Source organism: Oncorhynchus keta, chromosome 15 (genome assembly GCF_023373465.1).
Source record: "Oncorhynchus keta strain PuntledgeMale-10-30-2019 chromosome 15, Oket_V2, whole genome shotgun sequence".
Taxonomy (NCBI): Eukaryota; Metazoa; Chordata; class Actinopteri; order Salmoniformes; family Salmonidae; genus Oncorhynchus; species Oncorhynchus keta.
Genome location: NC_068435.1, coordinates 1,736,745 through 1,759,768, shown reverse-complemented (window position 1 = coordinate 1,759,768; position 23,024 = coordinate 1,736,745). Strand labels below are relative to the sequence as shown.

General features: G+C 41.9%; 1 protein-coding gene across 3 annotated transcripts; it reads left to right on the top strand.

Moving 5' to 3' along the window:
* The first annotated feature begins 5,924 nt into the window (after positions 1-5,924).
* On the top strand, positions 5,925-21,995 carry si:ch211-227n13.3 (uncharacterized). 3 transcript variants are annotated; one of them, XM_052462750.1, is made up of 7 exons: positions 5,957-6,551; positions 7,223-7,280; positions 7,955-8,477; positions 8,590-8,665; positions 8,738-8,830; positions 8,939-9,101; positions 21,496-21,995. In XM_052462750.1, the coding sequence occupies exons 1-7, from the start codon at positions 6,508-6,510 to the stop codon at positions 21,697-21,699; spliced, it is 1,161 nt and encodes a 386-aa protein (XP_052318710.1). In that variant the 5' UTR covers positions 5,957-6,507; the 3' UTR covers positions 21,700-21,995. The 3 variants fall into 3 exon arrangements, with proteins under 3 accessions (XP_035622446.1, XP_052318710.1, XP_052318711.1); XM_035766553.2 differs by lacking the exon at positions 7,223-7,280 and having other exon boundaries at positions 5,925-6,065; XM_052462751.1 differs by lacking the exon at positions 7,223-7,280 and having other exon boundaries at positions 5,975-6,551.
* The last annotated feature ends 1,029 nt before the right edge of the window (positions 21,996-23,024 follow it).

Below are 23,024 nucleotides of genomic sequence, written 5' to 3'. Positions count from 1 at the left end.
ACATAGCATCCCTCTGTAATAGCCAGCTAGCTAAATCAAATCAAATCAAATCAAATTTTATTTGTCACATACACATGGTTAGCAGATGTTAATGCGAGTGTAGCGAAATGCTTGTGCTTCTAGTTCCGACAATGCAGTGATAACCAACAAGTAATCTAACTAACATTTCCAAAACTACTGTCTTATACACAGTGTAAGGGGATAAGGAATATGTACATAAGGATATATGAATGAGTGATGGTACAGAGCAGCATACAGTAGATGGTATCGAGTACAGTATATACATATGAGATGAGTGTGTAGACAAAGTAAACAAAGTGGCATAGTTAAAGTGGCTAGTGATACATGTATTACATAAGGATGCAGTCGATGATGTAGAGTACAGTATATACATATGCATATGAGATTAATAATGTAGGGTAAGTAACATTATATAAGGTAGCATTGTTTAAAGTGGCTAGTGATATATTTACATAATTTCCCATTATTAAAATGGCTGGAGTTGGGTCAGTGTCAATGACAGTGTGTTGGCAGCAGCCACTCAATGTTAGTGGTGGCTGTTTAACAGTCTGATGGCCTTGAGATAGAAGCTGTTTTTCAGTCTCTCGGTCCCAGCTTTGATGCACCTGTACTGACCTCGCCTTCTGGATGATAGCGGGGTGAACAGGCAGTGGTTCGGGTGGTTGATGTCCTTGAGGATCTTTATGGCCTTCCTGTAACAACGGGTGGTGTAGGTGTCCTGGAGGGCAGGTAGTTTGCCCCCGGTGATGCGTTGTGCAGACCTCACTACCCTCTGGAGAGCATTACGGTTGAGGGCGGAGCAGTTGCCGTACCAGGCGGTGATACAGCCCGCCAGGATGCTCTCGATTGTGCATCTGTAGAAGTTTGTGAGTGCTTTTGGTGACAAGCCAAATTTCTTCAGCCTCCTGAGGTTGAATAGGCGCTGCTGCGCCTTCTTCACGACGCTGTCAGTGTGAGTGGACCAATTCAGTTTGTCTGTGATGTGTATGCCGAGGAACTTAAAACTAGCTACCCTCTCCACTACTGTTCCATCGATGTGGATAGGGGGTGTTCCCTCTGCTGTTTCCTGAAGTCCACAATCATCTCCTTAGTTTTGTTGACGTTGAGTGTGAGGTTATTTTCCTGACACCACACTCCGAGGGCCCTCACCTCCTCCCTGTAGGCCGTCTCGTCGTTGTTGGTAATCAAGCCTACCACTGTTGTGTCGTCCGCAAACTTGATGATTGAGTTGGAGGCGTGCGTGGCCACGCAGTCGTGGGTGAACAGGGAGTACAGGAGAGGGCTCAGAACGCACCCTTGTGGGGCCCCCGTGTTGAGGATCAGCGTTGAGGAGATGTTGTTGCCTACCCTCACCACCTGGGGGCGGCCCGTCAGGAAGTCCAGTACCCAGTTGCACAGGGCGGGGTCGAGACCCAGGGTCTCGAGCTTGATGACGAGCTTGGAGGGTACTATGGTGTTGAATGCCGAGCTGTAGTCGATGAACAGCATTCTCACATAGGTATTCCTCTTGTCCAGGTGGGTTAGGGCAGTGTGCAGTGTGGTTGAGATTGCATCGTCTGTGGACCTATTTGGGCGGTAAGCAAATTGGAGTGGGTCTAGGGTGTCAGGTAGGGTGGAGGTGATATGGTCCTTGACTAGTCTCTCAAACCACTTCATGATGATGGAAGTGAGTGCTACGTTTAGCTCAGTTACCTTAGCTTTCTTGGGAACAGGAACAATGGTGGCCCTCTTGAAGCATGTGGGAACAGCAGACTGGGATAAGGATTGATTGATTATGTCCGTAAACACACCAGCCATCTGGTCTGCGCATGCTCTGAGGGCGCGGCTGGGGATGCCGTCTGGGCCTGCAGTGAAGGAGAGTCCGCAGGTTTTGGTAGCGGGCCGTGTCAGTTGTACTGTATTGTCCTCTGTGGTCGTCACCACAGATACTACATCCATACTCTAGTCAGGTTCCATCTCTGAGCTCAGTGGTCGTCACCACAGGTACTACATCCATACTCTAGTCAGGTTCCATCTCTGAGCTCAGTGGTCGTCACCACAGGTACTACATCCATACTCTAGTCAGGTTCCATCTCTGAACTCAGTGGTCGTCACCACAGGTACTACATCCATACTCTAGTCTGGTTCCATCTCTGAGCTCAGTGGTCATCACCACAGATACTACATCCATACTCTAGTCAGGTTCTATCTCTGAACTACTAGAGCGTATCCCTCTTTTCGCACCTGACTCCAACCCTCCTCACCACACTGCTTCCATCTACACTCAGCTCCTTCTCAGAGGTCATCACTGTGTCTGCCAACACACTGCTTCCATCTACACTCAGCTCCTTCTCAGAGGTCATCACTGTATCTGCCAACACACTGCTTCCATCTACACTCAGCTCCTTCTCAGGGGTCATCACTGTGTCTGCCAACACACTGCTTCCATCTACACTCAGCTCCTTCTCAGAGGTCATCACTGTATCTGCCAACACACTGCTTCCATCTACACTCAGCTCCTTCTCAGAGGTCATCACTGTATCTGCCAACACACTGCTTCCATCTACACTCAGCTCCTTCTCAGGGGTCATCACTGTGTCTGCCAACACACTGCTTCCATCTACACTCAGCTCCTTCTCAGGGGTCATCACTGTGTCTGCCAACACACTGCTTCCATCTACACTCAGCTCCTTCTCAGAGGTCATCACTGTATCTGCCAACACACTGCTTCCATCTACACTCAGCTCCTTCTCAGGGGTCATCACTGTGTCTGCCAACACACTGCTTCCATCTACACTCAGCTCCTTCTCAGGGGTCATCACTGTGTCTGCCAACACACTGCTTCCATCTACACTCAGCTCCTTCTCAGGGGTCATCACTGTGTCTGCCAACACACTGCTTCCATCTACACTCAGCTCCTTCTCAGAGGTCATCACTGTATCTGCCAACACACTGCTTCCATCTACACTCAGCTCCTTCTCAGAGGTCATCACTGTATCTGCCAACACACTGCTTCCATCTACACTCAGCCAAGCCCTCCCCAAACCGGACAATTGTGCGCTGCCTCATGGGTCTCCCGGTCGCGGCCGGCTGCAACACAGCCTAGGATCAAAATGGGTCTGTAGTGATGCCTCTATGCAGTGCCTTAGACCGCTGCGCCACTCAGGAGGCCCTCATAATATGTACTACTGGGCCACTCAGGAGGCCCTCATAATATGTACTACTGGGCCACTAGGGAGGCCCTCATAATATGTACTACTGGGCCACTCAGGAGGCCCTCATAATATGTACTACTGGGCCACTCAGGAGGCCCTCATAATATGTACTACTGGGCCACTCAGGAGGCCCTCATAATATGTTATATGTTCTTCCTTGTCTGTTGTGACCCCGGGTCCACCAGCAACCACCGCACTAGTGATCATTCACACTCTATTACCTGGATATCATTCACTGTTAAGGTCCACTTTTATCCACGAATTAGCTCAATTTTCTTCTAATTCCGAACAAATCATAAGAAATTACTTGCATGCACTTCTATCTTGAGCCTCTCATCCTATACCTCTTTGGTTATACCGGACATGTTGTCACAGCCATTTCTACAGGAGCACCACACTCACTGCACAGTGCGGTCATATAGACGGAACAATGAGACCGATATTTAATCGGATGTACAAATGCGAAGCATCCGCTTGGCGTTTCCGAGAGGTAGCCCAATAACGCAACTTTCCTAATTTATTAAAAAGTGTATCTCAATACATTTATCCAAAAACTATAATCTGTTATGAACAGAGTAGACTTTACCATTTGCAAAAGTTATTTAAAAAAAAACGTTGTTTAGAAGGAGTGCAAAAGGCAAATTTAGTGATTGGACACGCACACTTCACATAGTAGGCGTTCCTTAAAGAAAATATGCAGATCTATGCGAGAACGCGCCAATAGGATCTGGCGCTTGGCTCTGCCCACCTCCTACGCTTGTTCTGTCCTTTATGACGAGAGGCTGTGGTTATAGATGGGCATTCCTGAACCGGTTCAGTTGGCTCCATTCACTTTAGAAGACCCGACTCATTTGACTCCCAAACGGTTCTTCATTCCAAATGCTTAATTTTTATTTTAGTTATTTAACCTTTATTTAAAAACCGACATTGAAACATGAACCAATGTGCAAATCTCCAATATAAAGCCCAAAAGGTAAGCATCCATTATGTCAGATTGTGAAATGTGCTTTCAATTATGTTTTTGCCTGGCCAAATTATTACATGGCCTGCAATTTTTTTCTCTCTCAATCAAATCAAATCTAACAAGTAATCTAACAATTCCCAACAACTACCTAATACACACAAATCTAATGGGGTGAATGAGAATATGTACATATTGGATGAGCGATGGCCGAGAGGCATATCAAATCAAATCAAATCTAATCAAATGTATTTATATAGCCCTTCGTACATCAGCTGATATCTCAAAGTGCTGTACAGAAACCCAGCCTAAAACCCCAAACAGCAAACAATGCAGGTGTAAAAGCACGGTGGCTAGGAAAAACTCCCTAGGCCGTTTTGTCACCAAAGCCCCATATACTACCCACCATTGCGACCTGTACGCTCTCGTTGGCTGGCCCTCGCTTCATACTCGTCGCCAAACCCACTGGCTCCATGTCATCTACAAGACCCTGCTAGGTAAAGTCCCCCCTTATCTCAGCTCGCTGGTTACCATAGCATCTCCCACCTGTAGCACACGCTCCAGCGGGTATATCTCTCTAGTCACCCCCAAAACCAATTCTTTCTTTGGCCGCCTCTCCTTCCAGTTCTCTGCTGCCAATGACTGGAACGAACTACAAAAATCTCTGAAACTGGAAACACTTATCTCCCTCACTAGCTTTAAGCACCAACTGTCAGAGCAGCTCACAAATTACTGCACCTGTACATAGCCCACCTATAATTTAGCCCAAACAACTACCTCTTTCCCAACTGTATTTAATTCTTTAATTTATTTTGCTCCTTTGCACCCCATTATTTTTATTTCTACTTTGCACATTCTTCCATTGCAAAACTACCATTCCAGTGTTTTACTTGCTATATTGTATTTACTTTGCCACCATGGCCTTTTTGCCTTTACCCCCCTTCTCACCTCATTTGCTCACATCGTATATAGACTTGTTTATACTGTATTATTGACTGTATGTTTATTTACTCCATGTGTAACTCTGTGTCGTTGTATCTGTCGAACTGCTTTGCTTTATCTTGGCCAGGTCGCAATTGTAAATGAGAACTTGTTCTCAACTTGCCTACCTGGTTAAATAAAGGTGAAATAAAAAAATAAATAGGCAAGATGCAATAGATATAAAATACAGTATATACATGTGATATGAGTAATATAAGATATGTAAACATTATTAAAGTGGCATTATTTAAAGTGACTAGTGATCCATTTATTAAAGTGGCCAGTGATTGGGTCTCAATGTGGGCAGCAGTCTCTCTGAGTTAGTGATGGCTGTTTAACAGTCTGATGGCCTTGAGATAGAAGCTGTTCTTCAGTCTCTTGCCTTCTGTATGGTAGCGGGGTGAACAGGCAGTGGCTCAGGTGGTTGTTGTCCTTGATGATCTTTATGACCTTCCTGTGACATCGGGTGGTGTAGGTGTCCTGGAGGGCAGGTAGTTTGCCCCCGGTGATGCGTTGTGCAGTCCTCACTACCCTCTGGAGAGCCTTACGGTTGTGGGCGGTGCAGTTGAAGACAGGATGCTCTCGATTGTGTATCTGTTTTTATGCATTGAAAAAAATCAGAGTGGACCAGATTGACACAATGTATTGTTTCTGCAGTGACGATTCGCCCACTTTAGATACCTATGTTGTAATTTATCTGCAGAAAAACATTGTTTGTTTTTTTTAGCTGAAAAAGCAGTAGAATGCAGAGCAGGGATTCGTATGAACGGCTCGTTCACACAATGCTATTCGGTTCTCGACGTGCATCAGAAAGAGCCGGTCAAAAAAAAAAAAGAGCCTTTCGTTGGCGAACAACACGTCACCCGTGCGCATGTGCTGAAGTTTGATGTGAGTTTTGCGCGAGAGAGGTGAGTTGTTGCTGCCTCGAAGCTAACTGAAATCTGCCTCGGTCCTAACTGAAATCTGCCTCGGTCCTAACTGAAATCTGCCTCGGTCCTAACTGAAATCTGCCTCGGTCCTAACTGAAATCTGCCTCGGTCCTAACTGAAATCTGCCTCGGTCCTAACTGAAATCCGCCTCGGTCCTAACCGAAATCCGCCTCGGTCCTAACCGAAATCCGCCTCGGTCCTAACCGAAATCCGCCTCGGTCCTAACCGAAATCCGCCTCGGTCCTAACCGAAATCCGCCTCGGTCCTAACCGAAATCTGCCTCGGTCCTAACCGAAATCCGCCTCGGTCCTAACCGAAATCCGCCTCGGTCCTAACCGAAATCCGCTTTCCTTCGCCGTCCGTTACTTTCAAACATCTTGTTACGGTAGTTAGCAAAAGCTCAAAGCAGGACACCTCGGAGATGATTCTTTCTAAGCGGATAGACTATGAACATTTTGAGACTCAGTAAGTAACTTTTAGCCAGCTAATGCAGTAACTGTTTTTGACGCTGATGGCTAACATAAACACAACAAACTGTTAGCTAACTGAGTTAGCTTAGTTAACTAGCTACTGTATAGGTTTTTGTAGGTTGTGTTGTACCTATCCCAGGCAGATCACTTGGTTTGGCTCGGACATTTGTTCTAGCTAGCTGGTAAGATTTCAGTGCAGTCATTTACTTTAGTTAGCTAGCAGCATGTTAGCAACAACCACAGAAGGAAGTAACGTTAGTGGCAATGGCTAGTTAGCTAGCAGCATGTTAGCAACAACCACAGATGGAAGTAGCGTTAGTGGCAATAGCTAGTTAGCTAGCAGCATGTTAGCAACAACCACAGAAGGAAGTAACGTTAGTGGCAATAGCTAGTTAGCTAGCAGTATGTTAGCAACAACCACAGATGGAAGTAGCGTTAGTGGCAATAGCTAGTTAGCTAGCAGCATGTTAGCAACAACCACAGATGGAAGTAGCGTTAGTGGCAATAGCTAGTTAGCTAGCAGCATGTTAGCAACAACCACAGAAGGAAGTAACGTTAGTGGCAATAGCTAGTTAGCTAGCAGCATGTTAGCAACAACAGACGGAAGAAACGTTAGTGGCAATGGCTAGTTAGCTAGCAGCAAACTGCTGGTCCTTTTATTCACAGGTCTCAATATTCGACAGACCAAGGAAGTCAAGGAGGTGAGACCGGTGGCTACATCAGGGTAGGCAGCTAGAAGCACAACATTAAAGTACCACTCGTGTCTCCTTTTCACCTCCATTTAACACCTTGTTTAGTTAACAAAAGGCACATCTGAATAGGTGGTCCTGGTAAGTCATGACAGCAGAAGTTCCTCTTCATTGATCCCCAACACCTTGAAGTTTGCACATTTCTGAACCCTTTTACTCAACATATTGTTTTACCCTTTAGTGTGTGTACTTTACAGTATTTATACTTGGGATATCGCTTTTCAACAGGCAAAGTTCACAAATCGTTGTCTTTAACTATATCATACACATACCAAAATCTCACACATTTATGGCTGCTTTTTTGTGTAATTGAAAGGGATAGTGGTAAGAAGAAAGAAAAACATGACACATTTAAAACCCACCTAAAGAACTAGTCAAGATTGCTGCATTTTCAGACCCTGTAAAATACAGGAATTGGGTCTGTGAGAATGGTTCTGTTGTTTTGCAGGTAGATGTTTTACACTTCCATTGTTTAAAACACCTCCCTCATTTGAAATGAAAAACAATGTTTTTTTGGTATTGTAAGTAATTATAGGTCATATTTCATAGAAATCTGGAAACACTGGGCCGTTACTTTAACAACACCCCTCCCAATCTGCTAGTTACCCACTGCAAGGTTTGTGTGTGTAAAGATCTCCCTGTGTTGCAGGTGAATCTGCAGTATTGTGTGAGGTGGGGAAGCTCCATGCGTCCATCCAGACTGAGTCGCTCAGCCTCCACCAAGGCTTCTGAAGCCTGGGGCTCCAGTGACCCTGCTGCCCAGCCGAGGAGGAGGAGTAGTAGTAGGCGGCGAGGGCAGGGTGAAGGGACAGGGCCGAACTGGGACTCTGCTGACTCAAGCATCGTGATCTCAGACGAGGCCACGGATCTTGATCTGATTGACCATCACCATGGAAACCACAGTGTCTCAGAATGTGGGTCACCACCGCTAGAGCTGTCAGTCAGCCAGGGGAAGGCTGTGATTGGTGGAAAGGTGACAGGGCAGATGGAAAGAGGCGTAGAGTCAGACGCTGAATCCTGCTGCTCATTGGACAGCATTGTCTCTGGCCCCTCCTTCATGGTTCAAGGCACTCCACTAACTCTTCCCCCTGGTCTGTGTTTGACATGTCAGAGACTTCACAGAGAAGCCCAGAGGGGAAGACCCACTCCGCTGGACAAACTAACAGACAATGGTGAATATACACAAACACACCCACCCTGTCAGAGAAGTCCTGTACCGAGCAAAACAAACCTACTGAGCAGATGTCTGATTCTAATAGACATTCTCTCTGATTGGTCTATCAGATCCCACTTCCTTGTCATGTGACCAATGGGTTCTCATGAAGAAGTGGACACCCAGAAGACCACAGAACATTAAAGGGTAAGAGAGAGGAATGTGTGTGTGTAAGTAAGTAAGTAAGTAAGTAACCCACAGTACTGCTGTTGCTATCAGGAGGCTGTGGATCCATCTGGGCCGGATTAGACACAGAGAGCAGACCAGGGGAGAACAGCCAGCCTGCTCCAGACCACACATTTTCCTACAGAGGTAACACACACTCACAACCTGAGGTAACACAGTTAAATAAAGGTTCAATTTAACACACACACACACTCACTCACTCACTCACTGGAGTAACAAACACCTTGTGTGTAGGAACCTGGGGAGATATGAGAACCAGGCTGTGAGCAAAGGGAGGAAGAGGAAGAAGAGGTCCAGAGGAAGTCGTCAGAGGGCAGGAACATGCATCCAAAGCAACAGTCTCAAACGCAGTGGTCTCCATAGCAGCGCTCTCCATAGCGATCCTGATGAAAAGGCGGTAGGTAGCCCAGATTTGCGTTATTTCACAAAGTTCTATCTAGCGCTTCTGTGAACAAATCAAATGTATAGGTCTTTAATAACACTGGTCTTTAATAACACTGGCCTTTAATAACACTGGCCTTTAATAACAGATAACACTGGCCTTTAATAACACTGGCCTTTAATAACACTGGCCTTTAATAACAGATAACACTGGCCTTTAATAACACTGGCCTTTAATAACACTGGCCTTTAATAACAGATAACACTGGCCTTTAATAACACTGGCCTTTAATAACACTGGCCTTTGATAACACTGGCCTTTAATAACACTGGCCTTTGATAACACTGGTCTTTGATAACACTGGTCTTTGATAACACTGGCCTTTAATAACACTGGCCTTTGATAACACTGGTCTTTGATAACACTGGTCTTTAATAACAGATAACACTGGTCTTGAATAACACTGGTCTTGAATAACACTGGTCTTGAATAACACTGGTCTTGAATAACACTGGCCTTTAATAACACTGGCCTTTGATAACACTGGCCTTTGATAACACTGGCCTTTGATAACACTGGCCTTTAATAACACTGGCCTTTAATAACACTGGCCTTTGATAACACTGGCCTTTAATAACAGATAACACTGGTCTTTGATAACACTGGCCTTTAATAACACTGGCCTTTGATAACACTGGCCTTTAATAACACTGGCCTTTGATAACACTGGTCTTTGATAACACTGGTCTTTAATAACAGATAACACTGGTCTTGAATAACACTGGTCTTGAATAACACTGGTCTTGAATAACACTGGCCTTTAATAACACTGGTCTTTGATAACACTGGCCTTTAATAACAGATACTGGTCTTTGATAACACTGGCCTTTGATAACACTGGCCTTTGATAACACTGGCCTTTGATAACACTGGCCTTTAATAACACTGGCCTTTAATAACACTGGCCTTTGATAACACTGGCCTTTAATAACAGATAACACTGGTCTTTGATAACACTGGTCTTTGATAACAGTGGTCCTTCTGTGGCTCAGTTGGTAGAGCATGGCGCTTGTAACGCCAGCGTAGTGGGTTCGATTCCCGGGACCACCCATACGTAGAATGTATGCACACATGACTGTAAGTCGCTTTGGATAAAAGCGTCTGCTAAATGGCATATATTATTGATAACACTGGCCTTTGATAACACTGGCCTTTAATAACACTGGCCTTTAATAACACTGGTCTTTAATAACACTGGTCTTTAATAACACTGACCTTTAATAACACTGGCCTTTAATAACACTGGTCTTTGATAACACTGGTCTTTGATAACACTGGCCTTTAATAACACTGGCCTTTAATAACACTGGTCTTTAATAACACTGGTCTTTAATAACACTGGTCTTTAATAACAGATAACACTGGCCTTTAATAACACTGGCCTTTAATAACACTGGCCTTTGATAACACTGGCCTTTGATAACACTGGCCTTTGATAACACTGGTCTTTGATAACACTGGTCTTTAATAACACTGGCCTTTAATAACACTGGCCTTTAATAACAGATAACACTGGTCTTTAATAACACTGGCCTTTAATAACACTGGCCTTTAATAACAGATAACACTGGCCTTTAATAACACTGGCCTTTAATAACACTGGCCTTTAATAACACTGGCCTTTAATAACACTGGTCTTTAATAACAGATAACACTGGTCTTTAATAACACTGGTCTTTAATAACACTGGCCTTTGATAACACTGGCCTTTAATAACACTGGCCTTTAACACTGGCCTTTAATAACACTGGCCTTTAATAACAGATAACACTGGCCTTTGATAACACTGGCCTTTGATAACACTGGCCTTTGATAACACTGGTCTTTGATAACACTGGTCTTTAATAACACTGGTCTTTAATAACACTGGTCTTTAATAACACTGGTCTTTAATAACACTGGTCTTTAATAACACTGGCCTTTAATAACACTGGTCTTTAATAACAGATAACACTGGCCTTTAATAACACTGGCCTTTAATAACACTGGTCTTTGATAACACTGGCCTTTAATAACACTGGCCTTTAATAACACTGGCCTTTAATAACACTGGCCTTTAATAACACTGGCCTTTAATAACACTGGTCTTTAATAACACTGGTCTTTAATAACACTGGTCTTTAATAACACTGGTCTTTAATAACAGATAACACTGGTCTTTAATAACACTGGCCTTTAATAACACTGGCCTTTAATAACACTGGTCTTTGATAACACTGGCCTTTAATAGCACTGGCCTTTAATAGCACTGGCCTTTGATAGCACTGGTCTTTAATAACACTGGCCTTTAATAACACTGGCCTTTAATAACACTGGCCTTTAATAACACTGGCCTTTAATAACAGATAACACTGGCCTTTAATAACACTGGCCTTTAATAACAGATAACACTGGCCTTTAATAACACTGGCCTTTAATAACACTGGCCTTTAATAACACTGGTCTTTGATAACACTGGTCTTTAATAACACTGGCCTTTAATAACACTGGCCTTTGATAACACTGGCCTTTAATAACACTGGCCTTTAATAACACTGGCCTTTAATAACACTGGCCTTTAATAACACTGGCCTTTAATAACACTGGCCTTTAATAACACTGGCCTTTAATAACAGATAACACTGGTCTTTAATAACACTGGCCTTTAATAACAGATAACACTGGCCTTTAATAACACTGGCCTTTAATAACACTGGTCTTTGATAACACTGGCCTTTAATAACACTGGCCTTTGATAACACTGGCCTTTGATAACACTGGTCTTTGATAACACTGGTCTTTGATAACACTGGTCTTTAATAACACTGGTCTTTAATAACACTGGTCTTTAATAACACTGGTCTTTAATAACACTGGCCTTTAATAACACTGGCCTTTAATAACACTGGTCTTTAATAACAGATAACTGGTCTTTAACACTGGTCTTTGAAACACTGGCCTTTAATAACACTGGCCTTTGAATAACACACTGGCCTTTAATAACACTGGTCTTTAATAACACTGGCCTTTGATAACACTGGCCTTTGATAACACTGGCCTTTGATAACACTGGCCTTTAATAACACTGGCCTTTAATAACACTGGCCTTTAATAACACTGGCCTTTAATAACACTGGCCTTTAATAACAGATAACACTGGTCTTTAATAACACTGGCCTTTAACACTGGCCTTTAATAACACTGGTCTTGATAACACTGGTCTTTGATAACACTGGCCTTTAATAACACTGGCCTTTGATAACACTGGCCTTTAATAACACTGGCATTTAATAACAGATAACACTGGCCTTTGATAACACTGGCCTTTGATAACACTGGATAACTTTTTGATAACACTGGTCTTTAATAACACTGGTCTTTAATAACACTGGTCTTTAATAACACTGGTCTTTAATAACACTGGTCTTTAATAACACTGGCCTTTAATAACACTTTTAATAACACTGGTCTTTAATAACAGATAACACTGGTCTTTAATAACACTGGCCTTTGATAACACTGGCCTTTAATAACACTGGCCTTTGAACTGGCCTTTGATAACACTGGCCTTTGATAACACTGGCCTTTGATAACACTGGCCTTTAATAACACTGGCCTTTGATAACACTGGCCTTTGATAACACTGGCCTTTGAAACACTGATAACACTGGCCTTTAATAACACTGGCCTTTAATAACACTGGCCTTTAATAACACTGGCCTTTAATAACTGGCCTTTAACACTGGCCTTTAATAACACTGGCCTTTAATAACAGATAACACTGGCCTTTAATAACACTGGCCTTTAATAACACTGGCCTTTAATAACACTGGCCTTTAATAACACTGGCCTTTGATAACACTGGTCTTTAATAACACTGGCCTTTAATAACACTGGCCTTTAATAACACTGGTCTTTAATAACACTGGCCTTTAATAACACTGGCCTTTAATGAATAACACTGGCCTTTAACACTGATAACACTGGCCTTTAATAACACTGGCCTTTAATAACACTGGTCTTTGATAACACTGGCCTTTAATAACACTGGCCTTTAATAACACTGGCCTTTAATAACAGATAACACTGGCCTTTAATAACACTGGTCTTTAATAACACTGGCCTTTAATAACACTGGCCTTTAATAACACTGGTCTTTAATAACACTGGTCTTTAATAACACTGGCCTTTAATAACAGATAACTTTAATATAACACTGGCCTTTGATAACACTGGCCTTTAATAACACTGGCCTTTTAATAACACTGGTCTTTGAATAACACACTGGTCTTTGATAACACTGGCCTTTAATAACACTGGCCTTTAATAACACTGGTCTTTGATAACACTGGCCACTTTTAATAACACTGGTCTTTAATAACACTGGCCTTTAATAACACTGGCCTTTAATAACACTGGTCTTTAATAACACTGGCCTTTAATAACACTGGCCTTTAATAACACTGGCCTTTAATAACACTTTTAATAACACTGGCCTTTAATAACACTGGCCTTTAATAACTTTAATAACACTGGCCTTTTAATAACAGATAACACTGGCCTTTAATAACACTGGCCTTTGAATAACACTGGCCTTTGATAACACTGGCCTTTAATAACACTGATAACACTGGCCTTTGATAACACTGGCCTTTGATAACACTGGTCTTTGATAACACTGGTCTTTGATAACACTGGTCTTTAATAACACTGGTCTTTAATAACACTGGTCTTTGATAACACTGGTCTTTAACACTGGTCTTTAATAACACTGGCCTTTAATAACACTGGTCTTTAATAACACTGGTCTTTGATAACACTTTTTGATAACACTGGCCTTTAATAACACTGGCCTTTAATAACACTGGCCTTTGATAACACTGGCCTTTAATAACACTGGCCTTTAATAACACTGGCCTTTAATAACACTGGCCTTTGATAACACTGGCCTTTGATAACACTGGCCTTTGATAACACTGGCTTTAATAACACTGGCTTTAATAACACTGGTCTTTAATAACACTGGTCTTTAATAACAGATAACACTGGTCTTTAATAACACTGGTCTTTAATAACACTGGCCTTTAATAACACTGGCCTTTATAACACTGGTCTTTAATAACACTGGTCTTTGATAACACACTGGCCTTTAATAACACTGATAACACTGGCCTTTAATAACACTGGCCTTTAATAACACTGGCACTTAACACTGGCCTTTAATAACACTGATAACACTGGCCTTTAATAACACTGGCCTTTAATAACACTGGCCTTTATAACACTGGCCTTTGATAACACTGGCCTTTAATAACACTGGTCTTTGAAACACTGGCCTTTAATAACACTGGTCTTTAATAACACTGGTCTTTAATAACACTGGTCTTTATAACACTGGCCACTTTTAATAACACTGGCCTTTAATAACACTGGTCTTTAATAACAGATAACACTGGCCTTGATAACACTGGTCTTTGAACACTGGCCTTTAATAACACTGGCCTTTGATAACACTGGCCTTTGATAACACTGGCCTTTGATAACACTGGCCTTTGATAACACTGGCCTTTGATAACACTGGCCTTTGATAACACTGGCCTTTGATAACACTGGCCTTTGATAACACTGGCCTTTGATAACACTGGCCTTTAATAACAGATAACACTGGCCTTTAATAACACTGGCCTTTAATAACACTGGCCTTTGATAACACTGGCCTTTGATAACACTGGCCTTTAATAACACTGGCCTTTAATAACACTGGCCTTTAATAACACTGGCCTTTAATAACACTGGCCTTTGATAACACTGGCCTTTAATAACAGATAACACTGGTCTTTGATAACACTGGCCTTTAATAACACTGGCCTTTAATAACACTGGCCTTTAATAACACTGGTCTTTAATAACACTGGTCTTTAATAACACTGGCCTTTAATAACACTGGTCTTTAATAACACTGGCCTTTAATAACACTGGTCTTTAATAACACTGGTCTTTAATAACAGATAACACTGGCCTTTAATAACACTGGCCTTTAATAACACTGGCCTTTAATAACACTGGCCTTTGATAACACTGGCCTTTGATAACACTGGCCTTTGATAACACTGGCCTTTAATAACACTGGTCTTTGATAACACTGGTCTTTAATAACACTGGCCTTTAATAACACTGGCCTTTAATAACAGATAACACTGGCCTTTAATAACACTGGCCTTTAATAACACTGGCCTTTAATAACACTGGCCTTTAATAACACTGGCCTTTAATAACACTGGCCTTTAATAACTTTAATAACAGATAACACTGGTCTTTAATAACACTGGCCTTTAACACTGGCCTTTAATAACACTGGCCTTTAATAACAGATAACACTGGCCTTTGATAACACTGGCCTTTGATAACACTGGTCTTTGATAACACTGGTCTTTGATAACACTGGTCTTTAATAACACTGGTCTTTAATAACACTGGTCTTTAATAACACTGGTCTTTAATAACACTGGCCTTTAATAACACTGGTCTTTAATAACAGATAACACTGGCCTTTAATAACACTGGCCTTTAATAACACTGGTCTTTAACACTAATAACACTGGCCTTTAATAACACTGGTCTTTAATAACACTGGCCTTTAATAACACTGGCCTTTAATAACACTGGTCTTTAATAACACTGGTCTTTAATAACACTGGTCTTTAATAACACTGGTCTTTAATAACAGATAACACTGGTCTTTAATAACACTGGTCTTTAATAACACTGGCCTTTAATAACACTGGCCTTTAATAACACTGGTCTTTAATAGCACGGGCCTTTAATAGCACTGGCCTTTGATAGCACTGGTCTTTAATAACACTGGTCTTTAATAACACTGGCCTTTAATAACACTGGCCTTTAATAACACTGGCCTTTAATAACACTGGCCTTTAATAACACTGGCCTTTAATAACACTGGCCTTTAATAACAGATAACACTGGCCTTTAATAACACTGGCCTTTAATAACAGATAACACTGGCCTTTAATAACACTGGCCTTTAATAACACTGGTCTTTGATAACACTGGTCTTTGATAACACTGGTCTTTGATAACACTGGTCTTTAATAACACTGGTCTTTAATAACACTGGTCTTTAATAACACTGGCCTTTAATAACACTGGCCTTTAATAACACTGGCCTTTAATAACACTGGCCTTTAATAACACTGGCCTTTAATAACACTGGCCTTTAATAACACTGGCCTTTAATAACACTGGCCTTTAATAACACTGGCCTTTAATAACACTGGCCTTTAATAACAGATAACACTGTTCTTTAATAACACTGGCCTTTAATAACAGATAACACTGGCCTTTAATAACACTGGCCTTTGATAACACTGGCCTTTGATAACACTGGTCTTTGATAACACTGGTCTTTGATAACACTGGTCTTTAATAACACTGGTCTTTAATAACACTGGCCTTTAATAACACTGGTCTTTAATAACACTGGTCTTTAATAACACTGGTCTTTAATAACACTGGTCTTTAATAACACTGGCCTTTAATAACACTGGCCTTTAATAACACTGGTCTTTAATAACAGATAACACTGGTCTTTGATAACACTGGTCTTTAATAACACTGGCCTTTGATAACACTGGTCTTTAATAACACTGGTCTTTAATAACACTGGTCTTTAATAACACTGGTCTTTAATAACACTGGTCTTTAATAACACTGGCCTTTAATAACACTGGCCTTTAATAACACTGGTCTTTAATAACACTGGTCTTTAATAACAGATAACACTGGTCTTTGATAACACTGGTCTTTGATAACACTGGCCTTTAATAACACTGGCCTTTGATAACACTGGCCTTTGATAACACTGGCCTTTGATAACACTGGCCTTTGATAACACTGGCCTTTGATAACACTGGCCTTTGATAACACTGGCCTTTGATAACACTGGCCTTTGATAACACTGGCCTTTGATAACACTGGCCTTTAATAACACTGGCCTTTAATAACACTGGCCTTTAATAACACTGGCCTTTAATAACAGATAACACTGGTCTTTAATAACACTGGCCTTTAATAACAGATAACACTGGCCTTTAATAACACTGGCCTTTAATAACACTGGCCTTTAATAACACTGGCCTTTAATAACACTGGCCTTTAATAACACTGGCCTTTAATAACACTGGCCTTTAATAACAGATAACACTGTTCTTTAATAACACTGGCCTTTAATAACAGATAACACTGGCCTTTAATAACACTGGCCTTTGATAACACTGGCCTTTGATAACACTGGTCTTTGATAACACTGGTCTTTGATAACACTGGTCTTTAATAACACTGGTCTTTAATAACACTGGTCTTTAATAACACTGGTCTTTAATAACACTGGTCTTTAATAACACTGGTCTTTAATAACACTGGTCTTTAATAACACTGGCCTTTAATAACACTGGTCTTTAATAACACTGGTCTTTAATAACAGATAACACTGGTCTTTGATAACACTGGTCTTTGATAACACTGGCCTTTAATAACACTGGCCTTTGATAACACTGGTCTTTAATAACACTGGCCTTTGATAACACTGGCCTTTGATAACACTGGCCTTTGATAACACTGGCCTTTGATAACACTGGCCTTTGATAACACTGGCCTTTAATAACACTGGCCTTTAATAACACTGGCCTTTAATAACACTGGCCTTTAATAACAGATAACACTGGTCTTTAATAACACTGGCCTTTAATAACAGATAACACTGGCCTTTAATAACACTGGTCTTTGATAACACTGGTCTTTGATAACACTGGCCTTTAATAACACTGGCCTTTGATAACACTGGCCTTTAATAACACTGGCATTTAATAACAGATAACACTGGCCTTTGATAACACTGGCCTTTGATAACACTGGCCTTTGATAACACTGGTCTTTGATAACACTGGCCTTTGATAACACTGGCCTTTGATAACACTGGCCTTTGATAACACTGGCCTTTGATAACACTGGCCTTTGATAACACTGGCCTTTGATAACACTGGCCTTTAATAACACTGGCCTTTAATAACAGATAACACTGGTCTTTAATAACACTGGCCTTTAATAACAGATAACACTGGCCTTTAATAACACTGGTCTTTGATAACACTGGTCTTTGATAACACTGGCCTTTGATAACACTGGCCTTTAATAACACTGGCATTTAATAACAGATAACACTGGCCTTTGATAACACTGGTCTTTGATAACACTGGCCTTTGATAACACTGGCCTTTAATAACACTGGCATTTAATAACAGATAACACTGGCCTTTGATAACACTGGCCTTTGATAACACTGGCCTTTGATAACACTGGTCTTTGATAACACTGGTCTTTGATAACACTGGTCTTTGATAACACTGGTCTTTAATAACACTGGTCTTTAATAACACTGGTCTTTAATAACACTGGTCTTTAATAACACTGGCCTTTAATAACACTGGCCTTTAATAACACTGGTCTTTAATAACAGATAACACTGGTCTTTGATAACACTGGTCTTTGATAACACTGGCCTTTAATAACACTGGCCTTTGATAACACTGGCCTTTGATAACACTGGCCTTTGATAACACTGGCCTTTGATAACACTGGCCTTTGATAACACTGGCCTTTGATAACACTGGCCTTTGATAACACTGGCCTTTGATAACACTGGCCTTTAATAACACTGGTCTTTGATAACACTGGTCTTTGATAACACTGGCCTTTAATAACACTGGCCTTTGATAACACTGGCCTTTAATAACACTGGCATTTAATAACAGATAACACTGGCCTTTGATAACACTGGCCTTTGATAACACTGGCCTTTGATAACACTGGTCTTTGATAACACTGGTCTTTGATAACACTGGCCTTTGATAACACTGGCCTTTAATAACAGATAACACTGGCCTTTAATAACACTGGTCTTTAATAACACTGGCCTTTGTCTAAATGAAATTCTAATATCCATGTGACATTGTTACATACAGGGATATACAATGACATTTGAAATGATGAAGTTAATAAAATCACGCACTTTTCAGTGTAGTTTGTATGAGGTACGCCCCATAATAATTCCGGTAGCCTTCACCTGTCTAGCTTGTTGTTTATGTTGGCCTATCAAAGCAGCAAAGAGACTCAATGTGTACCAAGTGGAGTGACAGTTCACGAAGGCGATGCAAGATGGAGTTAAATGGCTACAACGAGCACCAACATGTAGGCTGTTGTGTTTTCTGTATGGGGTTGTGGAGAAAGCACCAAATGTGGCCTCAATTAGCCTAGCTAGCTAAATAGCTACTCTAGCCCATGACCTGCTGAATAACATTGTGGGTGCTACATGAATGAATGAATTAATCAGAAGTCTACATACACTTTAGCCAAATACATTTAAAGTACGTTTTTCACAATTCCTGACGTTTAATCCTATTATAAATCCCTGTCTTAGGTCAGTTAGGATCACCACTTTATTTTAATAATAATAATATAATAATAATAATAATTTTAAGAATGTCAAATGTCAGAATAATAGTAGAGAATTATTTATTTCAGCTTTTATTTCTTCCATCTCATTCCCTGTGGGTCAGAAGTTTACATACACTCAATTAGTATTTGGTAGCATTGCCTTTAAATTGTATAACTTGGGTCAAACGTTACGGGAATCCTTCCACAAGCTTCCCGCAATAAGTTGGGTGAATTTTGGCCCATTCCTCCTGACAGAGCTGGTGTAACTGAGTCAGGTTTGTAGGCCTCCTTGCTCGCACACGCTTTTTCAGTTCTGCCCACACATTTTCTATAGAATTGAGGTCAGGGCTTTGTGATGGCCATTCCAATACCTTGACTTTGTGGTCCTTAAGCCATTTTGCCACAACTTTGGAAGTATGCTTGGGGTCGTTGTCCATTTGGAAGACCCATTTGCGACCAAGCTTTAACTTCCTGACTGATGTCTTGATGTTGCTTCAATATATACACATGATATCATCTATTTTGTGAAGTGCACCAGTCCCTCCTGCAGCAAAGCACCCCCACAACATGATGCTGCCACCCCCGTGATTCACGGTTGGGATGGTGTTCTTCGGCTTGCAAGCCTCCCCCTTTTTCTTCCAAACATAACGATGGTCATTATGGCCAAACTCTTCTATTTTTGTTTCATCAGACTAGAGGACATTTCTCCAAAAGGTACTATCTTTGTCCCTATGTGCAGTTGCAAACTGTAGTCTGGATTTTTTTTTTCAGGTTATGTCGATATAGGACTTGTTTTACTGTGGATATAGATACTTTTGTACCTGGTTCCTCCAGCATCTTCAAAAGGTCCATTGATATTGTTCTGGGATTGATTTGTACTTTTCGCACCAAAGTACGTTGATCTCTAGGAGACAGAACGCGTCTCCTTCCTGAGCGGTATGACGGCTGCGTGGTCCCATGGTGTTTATACTTGCATACTATTGTTTGTACATATGAACGTGGTACCTTCAGGCTTTTGGAAATTGCGTCCAAGGATGAAGCAGACTGCAATGTTTTTTTCTGAGGTCTTGGCTGATTTCTTTTGATTTCCCCATGATGTCAAGCAAAGAGGTAGGCCTTGAAATACATCTACAGGTACACCTCAAATAATGTCAATTAGCCTATCAGAAGCTTCTAAAGCCATGACATCATTTTCTGGAATTTTCCAAGTTGTTTAAAGGCACAGTCAACTTAGTGTATGTAAACTTCTGACCCACTGGAATTGTGATACAGTGAAATAATCTGTCTGTAAACAATTGTTGGAAAAATGAATGGGGGTCATGCACAATGTAGATATACTAACCAACTATAGTTTGTTAACAATACATTTGTGTAGTTGTTGAAAAACTAGTTTTAATGACTCCAACCTAAGTGTATGTAAACTTCCGACTTCAACTGTACATACATGCACACCATACCAGACAAATACAGGAAAAAAAGAACCAGAAGTCATTTGAACCCAGTCTGACACTAAGGGCAGGTTCATATGGGAGACAAGCCTACATACAATCTGTATACACACACTGTTCTCCTGCTGGTCACAACATACACTACATGTGAGGTCGTCTTGGCTGTAGCCCAGTAGCTTCTCTCTCTGCCTCCGTCTACTTGCTCCCATCTCACCAGCACCTCCGCAGCAATAGAGCACTAGCCTCCGCGTGCAGCAGTGCTCAGGTTACAAACGGTTTTTAATGAATGAATACATTTTTATTCTGGATATCCGCCGCACATTGGTGATACTGTTTGGATAGTGAAATGATTTCATAACTGCCAGGGGATGGGGTTAACCTTACCGCTCCACTGTGTATGTTGTGACCTGCAGGAGAACAGTGATGACAGCAGTCTGGAGTGTACACACAGGGTCCTCACCTTCCAGGTGGTCCCTTCCGCCGTTACCATGGAAACCCCGCGGGAGGCCACGCCCCCACAGGAGGAGGAGCCCAGGAAGAAGAGCGGTGGCTTCAGATCCCAGCTGGCTCAGCTCCATGCCAACCGCAGCCGCGTCGTCAGGGAAACACACACATGACTGATGACATCACTGTCAGATTCCAAATATGTTCTTGATTGTTTTGTCAATTCTCTACCTGCTTCTGCTGTTTGTTCTCCTTCAAGCATGGCTGGAGGGAGTTACCATCAGAGGGGACGTGCATGGAGTTACTATTTACAGTGTCTCTTATACTAGTTGAATCTAGTTTTGAATGTAAATAATAATCAGCCTCATTGTCATGTTTCTGCTGAAGTTAGTTAACAGATAACTAACTTCATCTGTATCAGATCTTCCCTGTTTATTTCACACTGAAGAATACATGTTATTTTATTGTATCTCTTCTGTTCAGAGATGAGGTCTCTACTACCAGACACAGCTGGGACAGTGCCCTCTCCGGGACCGTATTCATAAACCTCAGAATAGGATTGCTGATCTAGGACCAGATCAGAATGAAGGGACAGGGGGTCCTGATCCTATTCAGAATGTAGGGACAGGGGGTCCTGATCCTATTCAGAATGTAGGGACAGGGGGTCCTGATCCTATTCAGAATGTAGGGACAGGGGGTCCTGATCCTATTCAGAATGTAGGGACAGGGGGTCCTGATCCTATTCAGAATGTAGGGACAGGGGGTCCTGATCCTATTCAGAATGTAGGGACAGGGGGTCCTGATCCTATTCAGAATGTAGGGACAGGGGGTCCTGATCCTATTCAGAATGTAGGGACAGGGGGTCCTGATCCTATTCAGAATGTAGGGACAGGGGGTCCTGATCCTATTCAGAATGTAGGGACAGGGGGTCCTGATCCTATTCAGAATGTAGAGACAGGGGGTCCTGATCCTATTCAGAATGTAGAGACGGGGGGTCCTGATTCTATTCAGAATGAAGGAACAGGGGGTCCTGATTCTATTCAGAATGAAGGAACAGGGGGTCCTGATTCTATTCAGAATGAAGGAACAGGGGGTCCTGATCCTATTCAGAATGGACAGGGGGTCCTGATCCTATTCAGAATGGACAGGGGGTCCTGATCCTATTCAGAATGGACAGGGGGTCCTGATCCTATTCAGAAGGGACAGGGGGTCCTGATCCTATTCAGAATGTAGGGACAGGGGGTCCTGATCCTATTCAGAAGGGAGAGACAGGGGGTCCTGATTCTATTCAGAAGGGAGGGACAGGGGGTCCTGATTCTATTCAGAATGAAGGGACAGGGGGTCCTGATTCTATTCAGAATGAAGGGACAGGGGGTCCTGATTCTATTCAGAATGAAGGGACAGGGGGTCCTGATTCTATTCAGAATGGAGGGACAGGGGGTCCTGATTCTATTCAGAATGGAGGGACAGGGGGTCCTGATCCTATTCAGAATGAAGG